At 42.0% G+C, this 17,516-nt stretch overlaps 1 protein-coding gene across 2 annotated transcripts; it reads left to right on the top strand.

The window, feature by feature from the left end:
- The first annotated feature begins 1,303 nt into the window (after window positions 1-1,303).
- LOC140260022 (myosin heavy chain, skeletal muscle, adult-like) lies at window positions 1,304-16,263 on the top strand. 2 transcript variants are annotated; one of them, XM_072351931.1, is made up of 38 exons: window positions 1,304-1,507; window positions 1,596-1,739; window positions 1,835-1,991; window positions 2,639-2,666; window positions 2,764-2,875; window positions 2,968-3,060; window positions 4,108-4,171; window positions 4,264-4,362; window positions 4,454-4,557; window positions 4,640-4,778; window positions 5,031-5,149; window positions 5,243-5,392; window positions 6,381-6,551; window positions 7,422-7,716; window positions 7,841-7,926; window positions 8,101-8,188; window positions 8,267-8,384; window positions 8,462-8,585; window positions 8,672-8,808; window positions 8,912-9,167; window positions 9,494-9,736; window positions 9,900-10,076; window positions 10,171-10,316; window positions 10,405-10,495; window positions 11,318-11,707; window positions 11,854-11,980; window positions 12,190-12,308; window positions 12,581-12,777; window positions 13,071-13,254; window positions 13,333-13,498; window positions 13,672-13,796; window positions 14,145-14,453; window positions 14,596-14,799; window positions 14,992-15,117; window positions 15,205-15,375; window positions 15,462-15,566; window positions 15,704-15,799; window positions 16,108-16,263. In XM_072351931.1, exons 1-38 carry the CDS (start codon window positions 1,304-1,306, stop codon window positions 16,261-16,263), a joined length of 5,820 nt encoding a protein of 1,939 aa, XP_072208032.1. The 2 variants fall into 2 exon arrangements, with proteins under 2 accessions (XP_072208032.1, XP_072208031.1); XM_072351930.1 differs by having other exon boundaries at window positions 7,422-7,728.
- The last annotated feature ends 1,253 nt before the right edge of the window (window positions 16,264-17,516 follow it).

The raw sequence follows: 17,516 nt of genomic DNA, 5'->3' as shown, positions 1-17,516 counted from the left end.
CAGGTATTTTCCATTACTAGACATGCAGTGTTCTCTTGGGAACTCAATACTGCATTTCCATATCCATTTTTGATATTTAAATTCTTGAACCGAGGCTGATAAATATTTAGCATGAGATTTAGCTTGAGATTTAAGCATGAGATTAAGCATGAATTACACTGAATTAACTTATATACGTATGTTCTCAGATGAAACACAGAAAAAGTCTTACTTTGTTTACATGTTGTTTAGAACAGATCTCTGAATTTTCCTGTATAATTTTTTTAGATCAGTGACTATGCCTCCAATAAATTAACAACTAGAATTGTTTCTAAATAGGACCTAGCAATTCTCTCAATTTAAATACACACACAAAAAAAGTTTTTTGTAACTCTTGTACACCTAAAGGAGACAATTTGATAATCAGGGCTCAGCTAGCAGTGACTGGTATGACTGATTCCTTAGCTAGCATTCAGAGTTTATGCAGAACTCAGTTCGACAGTAGGAAATGTGTTGAATACATCTGACTCTTTCTACTGGAGCAAATGTGCCACTGTGCAACCAGGGTTGCAACATCCATTGATACTGCAGGAGGACAAGCAGGATGGATGTTGCTTGAAGGGAATCTGCAGCTAGTGCTTCTAGTCCTATAACCAGAAAGACACAAAGAGGAGTCGCACATATTATTTCAAAGTGTGAATTTACGATGAAGGACTCCTTAAGAAATTTGTGATGGAGGGCAAACTCCAGCGAATGATTAAGAGCACCAGCAATGAGCATCAAGCAATAGTCCTGAGAACACCTGGATTCACCCACCTCTATTTTGTCTATAGGCATGTATAGTTGTTAGTGTGGGCATTTTGATTGAGTAACTCAATCAAAGTAACTCCAGGTAGGTGGTATGAATATCTTCTTCTGGCATGCCTCCATGATGATTCATTTCTTCTATGGAACCCAGTGCTTGCTGAAAGACAAATTATTTAAAAAATGCTTTTAACTCATCGAGCTCATAAAATCACAGATGCTTTATTGATGTTGATTTCATCACAGAAGCCTGTCCGTATTTCTGCAGAAGTACTCTTAATTAAAAATTTCCTGGTGAAATCTAATATTGTACCTGATTTGTGCAGAAAAAAATGGACCATAGACAGATGTTATAATTTTCTTCCCAGCAAAGAAAAGAAAAAAAAAAGGACAAAAATAATTCTATGATGCCGTGGAAGATTTCGAGAAAACTGAAAGGCAATAGAAATTGTTTACTCATTTGGGCAACTTATCTGTTCTTCCATAGTGTTCTCTGTTGGACCCTCCATAAACTGCAGCCATGTCTTCAGATTCTGAAATGGCCATATTTGGGGAGGCCGCTCCTTATCTCCGAAAGTCAGAAAAGGAGAGAATTGAGGCCCAGAACAAGCCTTTTGATGCCAAGTCATCTGTTTTTGTGGTACATCCCAAAGAATCCTTTGTGAAAGGGACAATCCAGAGCAAAGAAACGGGGAAGGTCACTGTCAAGACTGAAGGTGGAGAAGTGAGTAAAAGACAAGATTTACAGCGTGAATTTAATTCCCACAGTGGTCTTGGAGCTGACATGCAGGGATTTGTCTTTTCTTTGGCAGACTCTAACTGTGAAGGAAGATCAAATCTTCTCCATGAACCCTCCCAAGTATGATAAAATTGAGGACATGGCCATGATGACCCACCTCCATGAACCCGCTGTGCTGTACAACCTCAAAGAGCGTTATGCAGCCTGGATGATCTACGTAAGTACCAGCAGCTCTTCCTGGGGTAGTGTAGCTGGGGAGGACTGCTGTGCCAGGCTGAGTGGGAGCCAACGTGCTGTGTCCCTTCCTTGCAGACCTACTCGGGCCTCTTCTGTGTCACTGTCAACCCCTACAAGTGGCTGCCGGTGTACAACCCGGAGGTGGTGTTGGCCTACCGAGGCAAAAAGCGCCAGGAGGCCCCTCCACACATCTTCTCCATCTCTGACAACGCCTATCAGTTCATGCTGACTGGTGAGTCGTATTCAAAGTAAATGTACTAAAAATATTTTTTATTGATAAATATGTTGATATCATTTTAACATGTCATCTGTGACTTATTTCAGTCATAGAATCAATCCTTTCTGGCTTGAACAGGTTTTTTTTGTTGTTGTTGTTTTTTTTTGTTTGTTTTTGTTTTTTTGTTTGTTTGTTTGTTTTTTTTTACATCATTAGTTCTAAAAAGAAACTGTAGAACCACAGATAACTTGTTAGGGAAAATGATAAGCAGAACTTATAATTCAGGAAGCTATGAACTCCGTATGTTCTGTAAAAATTCTGCATCTGCTGAAAATGCAGTTTAAGTAGCAGAAAATTATCAAAACTATCAAAACTAACAGAAATGAAAACCATTCTCTGTACTTCATGTAAGAGAAAATAGACCATAGCAGTGCAGTATGGAAGAAAAACACATCTGATTAAGGTTCTTTAAAGTTTATGGAAAATTATTAATTTACAATAAAATGAAATTGAATGAACTATTGGTAATAAAGGAAGTTAAACAGCAACAACAACAACTACAAAACCCAACATTTTTTGTCAATGGAATTTACGTTTATTGCACTAATTTTCAATCTTGCTCTGTTCTCCATTTAAAAAGTTTCTTTCTGTCTCTTTCACAGACCGCGAGAATCAGTCGATCCTGATCACGTAAGTACGCTCCCGGCTCGGGTCCCTGCGGGGCTGCCCTGTGCCAGGGACCTTCTCCCTGACCTCACGCTCTCTGCTTCTCTGTTTGGTTTGACAGCGGAGAATCCGGTGCAGGGAAGACTGTGAACACGAAACGTGTCATCCAGTACTTTGCAACAATTGCAGCTAGTGGGGAGAAGAAGAAGGAAGACACCCCTGGCAAAATGCAGGTGAGCTCCTATGATGGACAGACTAAAGGCTTAGCCTTTAATTTCTACATGGATTAAATATACACTGTAAATGAAAAATTATCTTTCTGTAGGGAACGCTTGAGGATCAAATCATCAGCGCCAACCCATTGCTGGAGGCCTTTGGAAATGCCAAGACTGTGAGGAATGACAACTCCTCACGCTTTGTAAGTTTTTGATCAGACATTTTGATGTTCATGGGCAAGCAAGGAGATCAGAACAGGAGCTGTCACTTCTGAAGTGACATGGTAGGATGGATGGATGTCTTGAACTAATTGATTCCTTGTATTTTTATTAAACAAAATCAGTATACTTCTTCACTTAACTATGTAGTTGTTTTACATAGTTTAGAACTGTTTTTACATGAAGTCTTTTACAGCTAGTAGATATATACAACGATGCATCATTTGAATATATGTAAATGTATTCATTATTTAGTATTTAGAATTTCTGTACATACATCTAAACACATCCATAGTATCTGTCATGCAGACTGTTGATACAAAATTGCATAAATTTTCCATAATGAAAAACAAAAATGATGTATCTAACCAGTGAAATATTACTGTCACTGTTGTTAGATACAGAACTGGGAAGGTCTGGTAATTTAATTGTTTAGACCTTGACATGAGCTCAGGGATAGGACAAAAAGTTTTCAAGACATCCTATAGCAAACTGAACTGCTCTATGGTGTATCTTTGGCCTTTTTCATTCAAAAGACTTATAAGTAGATAAGCTGTGAAATATCCTTGAAAGACTGCAATGCCAATCCATGGTTCCAGCTTCAAATTCTACATTCTGTGTACCTCCACTATTCAGAAGATAAATGCTACCTTCCATTCTCCATACGATCCAAAACAAACAAACAAATAAACAAAATTAATACTTACTCCATAAGTTCTTTTCCACTATCCCACTCCTCGGCAATCAGGGTTATCCAGCAGAATTTGGACCAGATCTTTATCTTACTGTTGACAGTTTTTCCTGAATTTAATTCTTCTTTTGCTTGTGGTGGGATTTCTTTGGCTGCTTTTGTTTGCTGGGTTTTGGTTTCTTCTTCTGTTTGTTTGTTTGTTTGTTTCTGCTTTAAGAAAATTCTGTAAAACAAATTCACAGAACTTTTTAGTTCAATATGTGTTCTCCATGAATAATAGTGTTAAAAGATTATGGTCTTTCCTAGCAAAATTTCAAGGAATGTTTTTTCCCCTCAACAGGGTAAATTCATCAGAATCCATTTTGGGGCCACAGGCAAACTGGCTTCTGCTGACATTGAAACTTGTAAGAGATGCTCCTGGCCTTTTCAAATTCCTTCCAGAATTCCCACCTCCATGTCCTGTCTTGTACCCAACAATTTTCTCCTTCCTTGACAGATCTGCTGGAGAAGTCCAGGGTCACTTTCCAGCTCAAGGCTGAAAGAAGCTATCACATCTTTTATCAGATCATGTCCAACAAGAAGCCAGAGCTAATTGGTAGAAGTGCCAATTTTTTTTAATTAAGTCTGAACATAGTTAATATTTGTCTTCATTCTTATGCCCAGATACGTCCTATGCCCTTTTACAGACATGCTCCTCATTACTACCAACCCCTATGACTACCAATTTGTGAGTCAAGGTGAGATCACAGTGCCCAGCATTAATGACCAGGAGGAGCTAATGGCTACAGATGTAAGTTACACATAGAAATTGTACTACATTTATTAATACATTAAATATATGTGGCATTTATATTCACTGAATCTGTTGCCAGAGTGCCATTGACATCCTGGGCTTCACTCCTGATGAAAAAACAGCCATCTACAAGCTGACGGGGGCTGTTATGCACTATGGGAACTTGAAGTTCAAACAGAAACAGCGAGAGGAGCAGGCAGAGCCAGATGGCACAGAAGGTATTAATAATATGTAGAGCTGCCAATAACAGAAATAGTTACAGAGCTGGCAGGTAGCAGTCAGGTATCTTGCTCCAATTCACTTTCATGAAGGCATAAATTTCAGTTTCCACAGTAATCATATTTCTAAAATTTCCTCTAAGCTACTGAAGTATTGCAGTTAAAGAACTATTGGACTTGTACTTAACTCTTAAAGAAAAACCACGGTTCACTGATCACTGCCCCTGTGTCACTCTTTCCCTCTGCATACAGTTGCTGACAAGGCTGCCTACCTGATGGGACTGAACTCAGCAGATCTTCTAAAGGCCCTGTGCTACCCCCGAGTCAAGGTTGGGAATGAATATGTGACCAAGGGTCAGACTGTGCAGCAGGTAAGAAACAGCTGATGACTGGGAAGTTCTTGGCTTAATGTACTGGCTTGCTACTCTGCTATTCTGCTCGTGCTGCTCTTTTCTCTGTTCTAGGTGCACAATTCAGTTGGTGCTCTGGCAAAGGCTGTCTATGAGAAGATGTTCTTGTGGATGGTTGTTCGCATCAACCAGCAGCTGGATACCAAGCAGCCCCGGCAGTACTTCATTGGTGTCCTGGACATCGCTGGCTTTGAGATCTTTGATGTAAGGAAGTCAGAAATAACAGTAAAATCCTTAAAGACCACTGCAGGTCATAAGAAACTGGAGATTTATGTGTTGCTTTTATTCTGTTCTTTGAAAACGTGCCATTCACTCACAATTTCAAATAAAGGTCTGCATTTCATTGCAGTCAGTGTATTTCCAATTTTTTGGAAATGCTTGTCTTTTTGAATATGTCACAGCTTTTGAATATGTGACTGCCTTTTCTCCATCTCAAAGCACAAGCCTCAAATATTATTCATGTAATAGCATTTTGAAGTACAAAAGGAAGAAATTAATGCATTTTATATAGTTGCCACAAATTGAGTTTTTCACTATCTTGAACTTATTTAAAAATAAAAATAATAATAATAATAAAAAAATCCGCTGGCAAACAGCATACAACATCACAGACTGCCTAAATAGAGAGCTAAGCCCAAGTCTCATACACATTTGTCCCAAGGTTTTGAAAAAAGTGGGCAATTCATGCCCTTCGCTTTTGAAGACCTAGAATGTGATTCCAAGAGGAGGATATTACAGACTTCCTTCAATGCAAGCACAAAAGGCAGACAAGCTTTTTTGTCAAAATCAGGGTAAAGAACCTGAGTTCAGGCCAGTATTGGCAAACAATTGTAACATCTAATAAATTTTGTTAGTTCAGTAAGGAAGTGTACATAACAGAAAAAAAAAATAACAGAAAAAAAAATCCTAAAACAGATGTAAATTGAACACTGTTAGGGATAAGATTACAAAATTATTTTGAAATTTGCTTTAAAAAAAGCAAGAACAAAACAAACAAACAAACAAACAAACAAAAGAACACCAAAAAACACCACAAAATGAAACAAAATTAATCAAACAAAAAACTGAGATGTTTAAACTGTAAAAAAAAAAAAAAATAATAAAAAAAAATCCAAAAACTTTAACTGGATGCACAGGAGTAAGCTCTACAGAGAGTACTTTATCTTGACAAGTAAATCTTATTTTTGCACAGTTCAACAGCCTGGAACAGCTGTGCATCAACTTCACCAATGAGAAACTGCAACAGTTCTTCAACCACCACATGTTCGTGCTGGAACAGGAGGAGTACAAGAAGGAAGGCATTGAATGGGAGTTCATTGACTTTGGGATGGACCTGGCTGCCTGCATTGAGCTCATTGAAAAGGTACATTCGTTATATCCAAGATGTTTTTTGTTGTTTGTGACAGAATTTTAGGACTTTTCTTCAGCCACAGGTTTTTGCTCTGGTTCAGAAAATAATTTTTAAGAAATGGCAACTTGGTTACAAATGAAGTACCTTTAGAATATCCATTAAGTACATTAGTAAACATTTTAAAAATCAAGCTGCAAACGTGCTCATCTGCAAATGGATGAGCAAAACAAATACATGTTTCATCCATAAGTTGATATGAAGGATTTTTTGCAGTGTATTTTTAAGTTTGCAAAGATAAAACAGTTCTTTATGGAAACTCAGGCACTAATTACAGTATTAGGATTATGATTTCAGTATAAATGTTGTGATTTCAGAAACACAATTGCTTAATAAAAACAGGTGTACATAGAAAAAAGTTATTGGATGAACAGGACCAAATAAGTATATAACTGTATGCCAAAACTTTTTGTGTAATATCCTCCCCTGCATTAATGAAAAGACAAGGATATATCAGCAAATTATGATTTCAGGAAGTATTTGAAACACCTGTTGATCTGTTCAACAAATGTCAATTTTAATTGACACCTTTGTCAACATCATGTTATCTACAGAAAGGCTTAATGCAAAAATAATCATCAATTTTTGATCCACTAGAGTTTTCAAAAAATTCAGAAAGATCAGTGTGTCTCTTCTGATGAGATCAGTTCTGAAATGCTTCAGATTCAGTTTCAGACATTAGAAATTCACATTTCTTTCGGAAATATATGTCCAAAGCTTAAAAAAACTCAGATCCATTTCTCAAATTCCTATGCCTTACTCCAAACTCCTTATGAAAGTGGATTTATATTCTATCTCTATTTTATTTCCTACTGTTTCTCCCAGCCCATGGGCATCTTCTCCATCCTGGAAGAGGAGTGCATGTTCCCCAAGGCAACTGACACCTCTTTCAAGAACAAGCTCTATGACCAGCATCTGGGCAAGTCCAACAACTTCCAGAAGCCTAAACCTGGCAAAGGCAAGGCTGAGGCCCACTTCTCCCTGGTGCACTACGCTGGCACAGTGGACTATAATATCACTGGTTGGCTTGAGAAGAACAAGGACCCCCTGAATGAAACTGTCATTGGGTTGTATCAGAAGTCATCTGTGAAGACACTGGCCTTACTGTTTGCTTCTGCTGGTGGAGAGGCAGGTCAGTTCTTCTGAAATGTCTACTCTTTGCTGTGCAGTGATTCTACAAAATTGCAGAACAATGAATTGGTTTGAAAAACATAAAAAATATTTTACTATCTTCACTGTATCAGAGGCTAGTGGTGGCGGTGGTGGTGGTGGCAAGAAAGGTGGCAAGAAGAAGGGGTCTTCTTTCCAGACTGTATCAGCTCTTTTCCGGGTAAGATTTTTTTTTTAATTTTTTTTTTTTTTCTCTCTGCAAATTAGAAATAAACTAATTTTGCACTAGTTTCAGGAAAGTACCTATCTATCATGAGGTTTGTGAACCTTTAATGGTAAGTTGAAGGAGCCTAAGAGCTTTTATTTAAACAAATGCCAATTTGTGGTTCCACAGGAGAACCTAAACAAACTGATGACCAACCTACGGAGTACTCATCCTCATTTTGTGCGCTGCATCATCCCAAATGAAACGAAAACACCTGGTAAGATGGTCCAGCAGAGACACTGAAGTCATTTCCCGTGATGGTGGAAAGAGTGGTATTCATTTGTAAAATTGTCAGGTGCCATGGAACATGAACTGGTGCTGCATCAGCTGCGCTGTAACGGTGTGCTGGAGGGGATCAGGATTTGCAGGAAAGGATTTCCCAGCAGAGTCCTCTATGCAGACTTTAAGCAGAGGTAAGAGCAGTCTGCCTCTTAGCATGGTGTCAGGATTTGGGAAGAATGGCCTTATCTTCCTTTTTCGCTTGTCACAGGTACAAGGTACTTAATGCCAGTGCCATCCCTGAGGGACAGTTCATTGATAGCAAGAAAGCTTCTGAGAAGCTTCTTGGGTCAATCGATGTGGACCACACCCAGTACAAATTTGGTCACACCAAGGTACCACCAGGTCTTCTCAACTCAGTCCCTATGTCTGTGTTTTGTTCCACCTGACAGTGATGTGCTGCAATGTTCCCTGTCTTCAGGTGTTCTTCAAAGCTGGACTGCTGGGACTCCTGGAGGAGATGAGGGATGAGAAGCTGGCACAGCTTATCACTCGCACACAGGCCAGGTGCAGGGGCTTCCTGATGAGAGTGGAGTACCAGAGAATGGTGGAGAGGAGGTAGGTGTTCCCCATCCTCACTTAAAGGCACTTTAATTTGGGTGAAAGTGTGGATGATCACATCACACAAAAGAATCTAATGTGCATTTTAACCGTGCTTCAGGGAGTCCATTTTCTGCATCCAGTACAATGTTCGTTCATTCATGAATGTTAAGCACTGGCCCTGGATGAAGTTGTTCTTCAAGATCAAGCCCCTGCTGAAGAGCGCAGAGTCTGAGAAGGAGATGGCCAACATGAAGGAAGAGTTTGAGAAGACTAAGGAAGAGCTTGCAAAGTCTGAGGCAAAGAGAAAGGAGCTGGAGGAGAAAATGGTGTCCCTGCTGCAGGAGAAAAATGATCTGCAGCTCCAAGTGCAGGCTGTGAGTATTGCCATTTATTTTCCACTCACAGAAAGGGTGCGTAAATTCAGATTGTTCTTTCCCAAGATGACATTCCGCTTATACATGATGAAATGTCATCTATTCAGTGAGATAGGTAGCATATCGATTGTGAAGCTGAATAAAATATTGTCTTGCAGTGGCCTGGTGAGCCTTCTGGTATTCACTACACAGTAAAACGGTGCACTGTCAGTTTGTCAGTTTTCTGAGATAAAAGATAAAAAAGAAAAAAATTAAAAAAAATAATTAAAAAAATATTGTAGCTATTATAAATACAGAAAATAAAGATATCTTGTATCTCCCCATAGGAAGCAGATAGCTTGGCTGATGCTGAAGAAAGATGTGACCAGCTCATCAAAACCAAAATCCAGCTGGAAGCCAAAATTAAAGAGGTGACAGAACGGGCTGAGGATGAAGAGGAAATTAATGCTGAGCTGACAGCCAAAAAGAGGAAACTGGAGGATGAATGTTCAGAGCTCAAGAAAGACATAGATGACCTGGAGTTAACGTTGGCCAAAGTCGAGAAGGAAAAGCATGCCACTGAAAACAAGGTATGAGGCAGAAGATGTCACTCACACTCCAATAAAGAACATTGTGCTTTTGGAAATGCAGAAAGTCTTGAGATGGAAAAGACTCAAAAGGGTTGTAAGTCCAAATGTTACAGGAGACTTGAACTGGCTTGCTTTAATTATACTTGCTCCCTTCTTATGAAAGGTGAAAAATCTCACAGAGGAGATGGCTTCCTTGGACGAGAACATTGCCAAGCTGACAAAAGAGAAGAAAGCCCTCCAAGAGGCCCATCAGCAGACACTGGATGACCTGCAGGCTGAAGAGGACAAAGTCAATACGTTGACCAAAGCTAAAACCAAGCTGGAGCAGCAAGTGGATGACGTATGCAAAAAGCAAACAGCCATTACAGGACAGTTGTAGAGGTAATTGTGACTGGCACATTTCACATCATGGCTGATGATCTCATTCCATTTAGCTGGAAGGGTCCCTGGAGCAAGAGAAGAAGCTGCGCATGGACCTCGAGAGAGCTAAGAGGAAACTTGAAGGAGACCTGAAGTTGGCCAATGACAGCATAATGGATTTGGAAAATGATAAGCAGCAGCTGGATGAGAAACTGAAGAAGTAAGTGTGTTTATTTGACATCTGAGTGCTGTACAGGTGCACTTGGGAGTTTTGTTCAGACACTAACACTGTTTATCTTGTTGCAAAGGAAAGACTTTGAAATCAGTCAAATCCAGAGCAAAATTGAGGATGAGCAAGCCCTGGGCATGCAGTTACAGAAGAAGATCAAGGAGCTGCAGGCAAGTCTCTGGTCATCATAGAATCCTAGAGTCACAAGGTTGGAAAGGGAATACAAGATCATCTAGTCCAACCATCCTCCCTTTATCATACCAACAGAAAACCAATAAACCATATCTCCAAGCTCCCTATCCAGACACCTCTTGAACACTGCCAGTGATGGTAACTCCACCACCTCCCTGGGCAGGCTATTCCAGTGCCTGACCACTCTCTGAGAGAAAAAGTTCCTTCTTATGTCCAGTCTAAACCTCCTCTGGTACAACTTGTGGCCATTTCCTGGGGTCCTCTTTGTTGCCTGGCAGAAGAGGCCAAGCCCCTCCTCATCACAACCTCCCTTCAGGAAGTTGTAGAGTGCAATGGGGTCTCCCCTGAGCCTCCCCTTCTCCAGGCTAAACAACCCCAGCTCCCTGAGCCGCTCCTCATAAGACTTGTGCTCCAGGCCCCTCACAAGTTTCATTGCCCTTCTGTTGGCATGTTCCAGGGCCTCAGTTTCTTTCTTGTAGTGAGGAGCCCAAAACTGAACACAGTACTCGAGATGCGGCCTCACCAGAGCTGAGTACAGAGGGATGATTACCTCTCTGCTCCTGCTGGCCACACTTTTTCTTATACAGGCCAGGATGCCATTGGCCTTCTTGGCCACCTGGGCACACTGCCAGCTCATGTTCAGCCGAGCATCAACCAACACCCCCAGGTCCCTTTCCTCTTCACAGTCATCCAGCCATTCAGCCCCAAGCCTATAGTGCTGCATGGTCCTTCCCTTCTGCCCTTCAGAAAACATCTGAAGGAGAAGAACATGGGTGTGAAGGGTTCCTGATGTTCTCCAGGCCCGCATTGAGGAACTGGAGGAGGAAATTGAGGCAGAGCGAACTTCTCGGGCAAAAGCAGAGAAGCACCGGTCTGACCTCTCCAGGGAGCTGGAGGAGATCAGTGAGCGCCTGGAGGAAGCAGGAGGGGCTACAGCAGCTCAGATTGATATGAACAAGAAGCGTGAGGCAGAATTTCAGAAGATGCGCCGTGACCTCGAAGAGGCCACGCTGCAGCATGAAGCCACGGCTGCCGCCCTGCGGAAGAAGCATGCGGACAGCACAGCAGAGCTTGGGGAGCAGATCGACAACCTGCAACGAGTCAAGCAGAAGCTGGAGAAGGAGAAGAGTGAGCTGAAGATGGAGATTGATGACTTGGCCAGCAACATGGAGTCTGTCTCCAAAGCCAAGGTATAATATAGTTCTTACAGAGTGCTCTCAGAAGCAGTCTGTACCTTGTTTCTCTTGAATACTTAGCAGGTAATTATGAAGTTGTGTTATTTTTCTTTGAATAACAGTGATATTCAATAAAGCTTGTATTGTCTTTTTATATATAGGCAAGTCTGGAGAAGACGTGTCGAGCACTGGAAGATCAGCTGAGTGAGATTAAGACAAAAGAAGAGGAGCATCAACGGATGATCAATGACCTCAATGCTCAAAGAGCTCGTCTGCAGACAGAATCAGGTGAAACATTAAAAACTCTGATGTGTCATTGTACAGTATCAGAGTTGGTGTAGATGGACTTTTCTGTCCTTTGAAGATAAAATGTATGGAAACAGATATTAAATTTCTGTAAGCTCTACCAAATATATTGTTTTAAAGCCCATCTTTAATTGTCCACAACACTGTCATCAGTGGCAATTAGAGTCCTGTGTATCCGTGAACTTTCCCAGGTGAATATTCACGCCAGGTGGAGGAAAAAGATGCTCTGATTTCGCAGCTGTCTCGAGGCAAGCAGGCATTCACCCAACAGATTGAGGAACTCAAGAGACATTTAGAGGAGGAGATAAAGGTGAGAAAGCTTTCCAGAATTCTGTCTTATCCTGTGGATCCTTCTGACCAAGAGGTGCTTCATAACTAGTATGATGACATTGATGAAAACAGCGTGTCTTCCCATGTTAGCTCTGCTGCTCATTCACTGCCATCTATTTATTAATCTTCTTGTAAATGCTCAACACTTCCATCTCCATTGAAAAGAGTGTTTTAATTGATAAAGAAACAATTTTAGAAAACATCTCAGTTTGGGAATTTCCATTCATTTTCCTAACACTCTTGTTACTCTAGGCCAAGAGTGCCCTTGCCCACGCCTTGCAGTCTGCCCGCCATGACTGTGACTTGCTCCGGGAACAATATGAAGAGGAGCAAGAAGCCAAGGGTGAGCTGCAGCGTGCCCTGTCCAAGGCCAACAGTGAAGTGGCCCAGTGGAGAACCAAATATGAGACAGATGCTATTCAGCGCACAGAGGAGCTGGAGGAGGCCAAGTATGTGGGGAAAGTGGGGAATGGTGGCAGAAAATAATAATAGAAAATTGAAGATATCACTGAAGTATTGTAAGGAAGAACCCAATTCTGTGCTTTGGGATGGATGGCAATATAATGGAAAATGCATCCACTAATGTGTGTGGAATGAAAATGAAAATATACACTGAAGGCTGAAAATGACAGACTGAGAACTAAGGGATGTAGATTACAGACTATGAAGTGATTAAGTACACTGTTAAAACAAAGCAATAGAGTAAGATTGTACTCTTTGGCGTGCCCCTTATTTTTTACAGGAAGAAGCTGGCCCAGCGCCTGCAGGATGCTGAGGAACACGTTGAAGCTGTGAATGCCAAATGTGCTTCCCTGGAAAAGACAAAGCAGAGGCTGCAAAATGAGGTGGAGGACCTGATGATTGACGTGGAGAGAGCAAATGCTGCCTGCGCAGCTCTGGACAAGAAGCAGAAGAACTTTGACAAGGTATTCTGGGCTCCAGCCCTGTGATTTCTGAGCAGAAGGTGGTTGCCACATCCATACTCACGCTCTGCTGCTCCTCAGATCCTGGCGGAGTGGAAGCAGAAGTACGAGGAAACGCAGGCTGAGCTGGAGGCCTCCCAGAAGGAGTCTCGGTCCCTCAGCACAGAGCTGTTTAAGATGAAGAATGCCTATGAGGAGTCCCTGGACCACCTGGAAACGCTGAAGCGTGAGAACAAGAACTTGCAGCGTAAGTCGCTCAGCCTTTGTTGCTGGCAGGGCTTTCTCAGAAGCTTTCCTGCCCACCCCTCCAACTGGGTTTGTCCCTGCAGTGATGGGAGGGGACCTGTTTATGCTGGTGTCACAGGGCCTTTCCCTTTATGCTCTATATCTGACCACATGATTATTCTTTTTTTTCTACAGAGGAGATTTCTGACCTCACGGAGCAGATTGCAGAGGGAGGAAAGGCGATTCATGAGCTGGAGAAAGTCAAGAAGCAGATTGAGCAGGAGAAGTCGGAAATCCAGGCTGCTCTGGAAGAAGCTGAGGTGCATTCTTTTTTCTTTAACTGATAGCTATAATTTGTTATGCACAGTTGTTTGTTTAACATAGACTAGAAACCATAATATCCTTTGTGAAACTATATGCGTGTAAGGATAACTTCCAGGCATGGGAAGTGTAGTGTGTTAAACATATTTACAGTCTTCCATTATATGGCAATCCTTTTCTTTTTTTGTGCACTGATGATGCTATACAATGGTCTCTACGGGATTTTGGTTTCGCTAGTCTCTATGCCATTTAATTCATTAAATGTTTTTTCATGTATTCAATGATGTTTTATTTGTATTATTTTGTATTGTTTTGGTTTGGTTTGATTTGATTTTTATTTTTCCTAGGCCTCCCTGGAACATGAAGAGGGGAAGATCCTGCGCCTTCAACTGGAGCTCAACCAGGTCAAGTCTGAGATTGACAGGAAGATAGCAGAGAAAGATGAGGAAATTGACCAGCTGAAGAGAAACCACCTCAGAATTGTGGAGTCCATGCAGAGCACCCTGGATGCTGAGATCAGGAGCAGGAATGAAGCCCTGAGACTGAAGAAGAAGATGGAGGGAGATCTGAATGAAATGGAGATCCAGCTGAGCCATGCCAACCGCCTGGCTGCAGAGGCACAAAAGAACCTGAGAAACACACAAGGCGTGCTCAAGGTATGTCTGAACTGATGATGTGCTCACTATTTTCTTATACTGCTAAATTTTTTTCTGTCTTCTATCAGTTTCACAGTGATGGAAAATAGGAAATATGAAAATAGGAAGAACATTCCTCACAGTGCATCGTATCTCCAACCAGGATACCCAGATACACTTGGATGATGCTCTCAGGACGCAGGAGGACCTGAAGGAGCAGGTGGCCATGGTGGAGCGCAGAGCAAACCTGCTGCAGGCTGAGATTGAGGAGCTGCGGGCAGCACTGGAGCAGACAGAGAGGTCAAGGAAGGTGGCTGAGCAGGAACTGATGGATGCAAGTGAGCGTGTGCAGCTCCTCCATACCCAGGCAAGTCCATGGGTTGAAAACATCCAGTCATTAAATCTATTTTCATTTTCTAGCAAATACGTAACTTTAACAGACCTCTACCATTCCTATTATCAGCAAGCGTCATTCTTCATATAAAAAACTCATAGAACTCTAAATAAAAGATGATAAAAAATTATATGATATATCTGATGTGTGATTTTTCTTCTACAGAACACCAGCTTGATCAATACCAAGAAAAAATTGGAAACAGACATTGCCCAGATTCAGAGTGAGATGGAGGACACCATCCAGGAAGCCCGCAATGCTGAAGAGAAGGCCAAGAAGGCCATCACTGATGTGAGTTAAGGGGCTGTTTTACTGCTGACAGTGGATGCATTCTCCCTCAAAACCTGTCCAGTCACAAAGTGATTCTTCCTCCTCCAGGCAGCCATGATGGCAGAAGAGCTGAAGAAGGAGCAGGACACCAGTGCCCACCTGGAGAGGATGAAGAAGAACCTGGACCAGACAGTGAAGGACCTGCAGCTCCGTCTGGATGAGGCAGAGCAGCTGGCCCTGAAGGGAGGCAAGAAGCAAATCCAGAAGCTGGAGGCCAGGGTGCGTACGACTGGTATCTGTGCAACCATGTGCAATCCCAGGTCAGAGAGAGCAGAGAAGCTCCAACGATGGGATTCTCATTGCAGGTGCGGGAGCTGGAAGGGGAGGTTGATTCTGAGCAGAAACGCAGCGCTGAAGCCGTGAAGGGTGTGCGCAAGTACGAGAGGAGGGTGAAGGAGCTGACCTACCAGGTAAGGCAGGATGCGTCTTTGTGTTTACATACCATTCTATGGGATGCCATTTCATTTTTCCATGAAGTCCATGAATAAATGTTTTGTGGTGTGGGGAAAGCCAATTTTCTCTCTTTCCTGCTTACCAACTGCTTTAGTCTGAGGAAGATCGCAAGAACATTCTTAGACTCCAGGATCTGGTGGACAAACTGCAGATGAAGGTGAAATCCTACAAGAGGCAAGCTGAGGAGGCTGTAAGTACCATGCTGAGTGTGATAAAGAGTCATTTTCCAAGAGAGAATTACACATTCGGTTATAAGCATTGAAACAGAATTAGGTTTTTGTAAAGTTTAATGGTCAGATGTGAGAGGCAAGGCGTTCGACCTTACAGTGGTGTCATGAATAACCGAGACTGAGGAGGCTTATGTTTATATCTGACTAGTGGTTGATAAGAAATCTATGCCTTAACCTGGGAAAGACCTGATAGACCTCAAGAGGCTGGGACAGGAGGACAGAATCTCCTCTCTTGGTTCCTCACCACCAACTCCTTGTCATTGTACAGGAGGAGCTGTCCAATGTCAACCTCTCCAAATTCCGCAAGATCCAGCACGAGCTGGAGGAAGCCGAGGAGCGGGCTGACATTGCAGAGTCACAGGTCAACAAGCTCCGTGTGAAGAGCCGGGAGTTTCACAGTAAGAAGATAGAAGAGGAAGAGTGAGGATGCAATGAGGCTGCAAAGAAGCCTGAGGAGTGCACAAAATGTGAACCCTCTGTTGCCTTCTTCTGGTCTTTGTAACCATGTCAATGTCTAGAGAATAAAGTCTGTAGATTCCTTTGAATACACAGCTGAAGTAGTGGTGCTATTTGTCCAAACTGAATTCTACAGTTACTAATGGGTGTGTTTTTTTCAAAGGATGTTTCTAAGAACAATTAATTTTATGGAGTACTACTTTAAATGTTGTAACATTTATTGCCAACAGAGCAAGCAAATTTTTGCAGCACTAGATAGTGTTTCCCAGCAATGTGGTTTTAAGTTAGTATTTGAATTAATTTCCAGAGGAGTGAATCTTTAAGGGTAAATAGCAAGATAAACTGATTTTTTTTGTTTGTTTGTTTGATTGATTGATTTTAAAACTTGAAATGGGAAGAACTCCAGGAATATGACAGTATGAAAGGAATCTCTTAACCTGACACTATGAGAAAACAGTGAAACACATTCCCACCTGTCCTCCTTTTGCAGCTAAAAGCCAGTGTTTTTCAAACCTAAGAGAGTAACAAATAAAAACAAAACATACAAACAAAAAAACCACCAAAAAGCAAGCAAACAAACAAAAAACACACAGGAAGGACAAAAATGAGGAAGATCAGGCCATGAAGGACATAGAGATTTTGGAAAGGGTCCAGAGGAAGGCCACAAAGATGATCAGGGGGCTGGAGCACCTCCCCTATGAAGACAGGCTGAAGAGTTAGGCTTGTTCATCCTGGAGAAGAGAAGGCTGCGGGGTGACCTCATTGCAAACTTTCAATACCTGAAGGGAACCTACACCCAGGAGGGGAGTAAACTCTTTGAAAGGGCTGACAATAGCAGGACTAGGGGAAATGGATCCAAGTTGAAAGAGGGAAGATTTAGGTTGGATGTTAGGGGGAAGTTCTTTACTAGGAGAGTGGTTAGGCCCTGGAACAGGCTGCCCAGGGAGGTTGTGGATGCCCTGTCCTTGGAGGTGTTCAAGGCCAGGTTGGATGGGGCCCTGGGCAACCTGATCTAGTAAATGAGTATGTTTGGTGGCCCTGCTAGGCAGGGGGATTGGAGCTACATGATCCTTGAGGTCCCTTCCAACCCGGGTCATTCTGTGATTCTGTGGTTCTGTGATATGAATAAAATCTTAAAGGCCCAAATAATGCTACTGACTGCAGCTTTTCTCAGCAGTGAAGCAAGAGGTCTACGCAGCCTTAGCAGACCACCTTTGGGTT

The sequence above is a fragment of the Excalfactoria chinensis genome, chromosome 17 (assembly GCF_039878825.1).
Source record: "Excalfactoria chinensis isolate bCotChi1 chromosome 17, bCotChi1.hap2, whole genome shotgun sequence".
NCBI lineage: Eukaryota > Metazoa > Chordata > Aves > Galliformes > Phasianidae > Excalfactoria > Excalfactoria chinensis.
The sequence above is the reverse complement of the archived record's forward strand: the minus strand, read 5'-3'. Positions and strand labels throughout refer to the sequence as shown.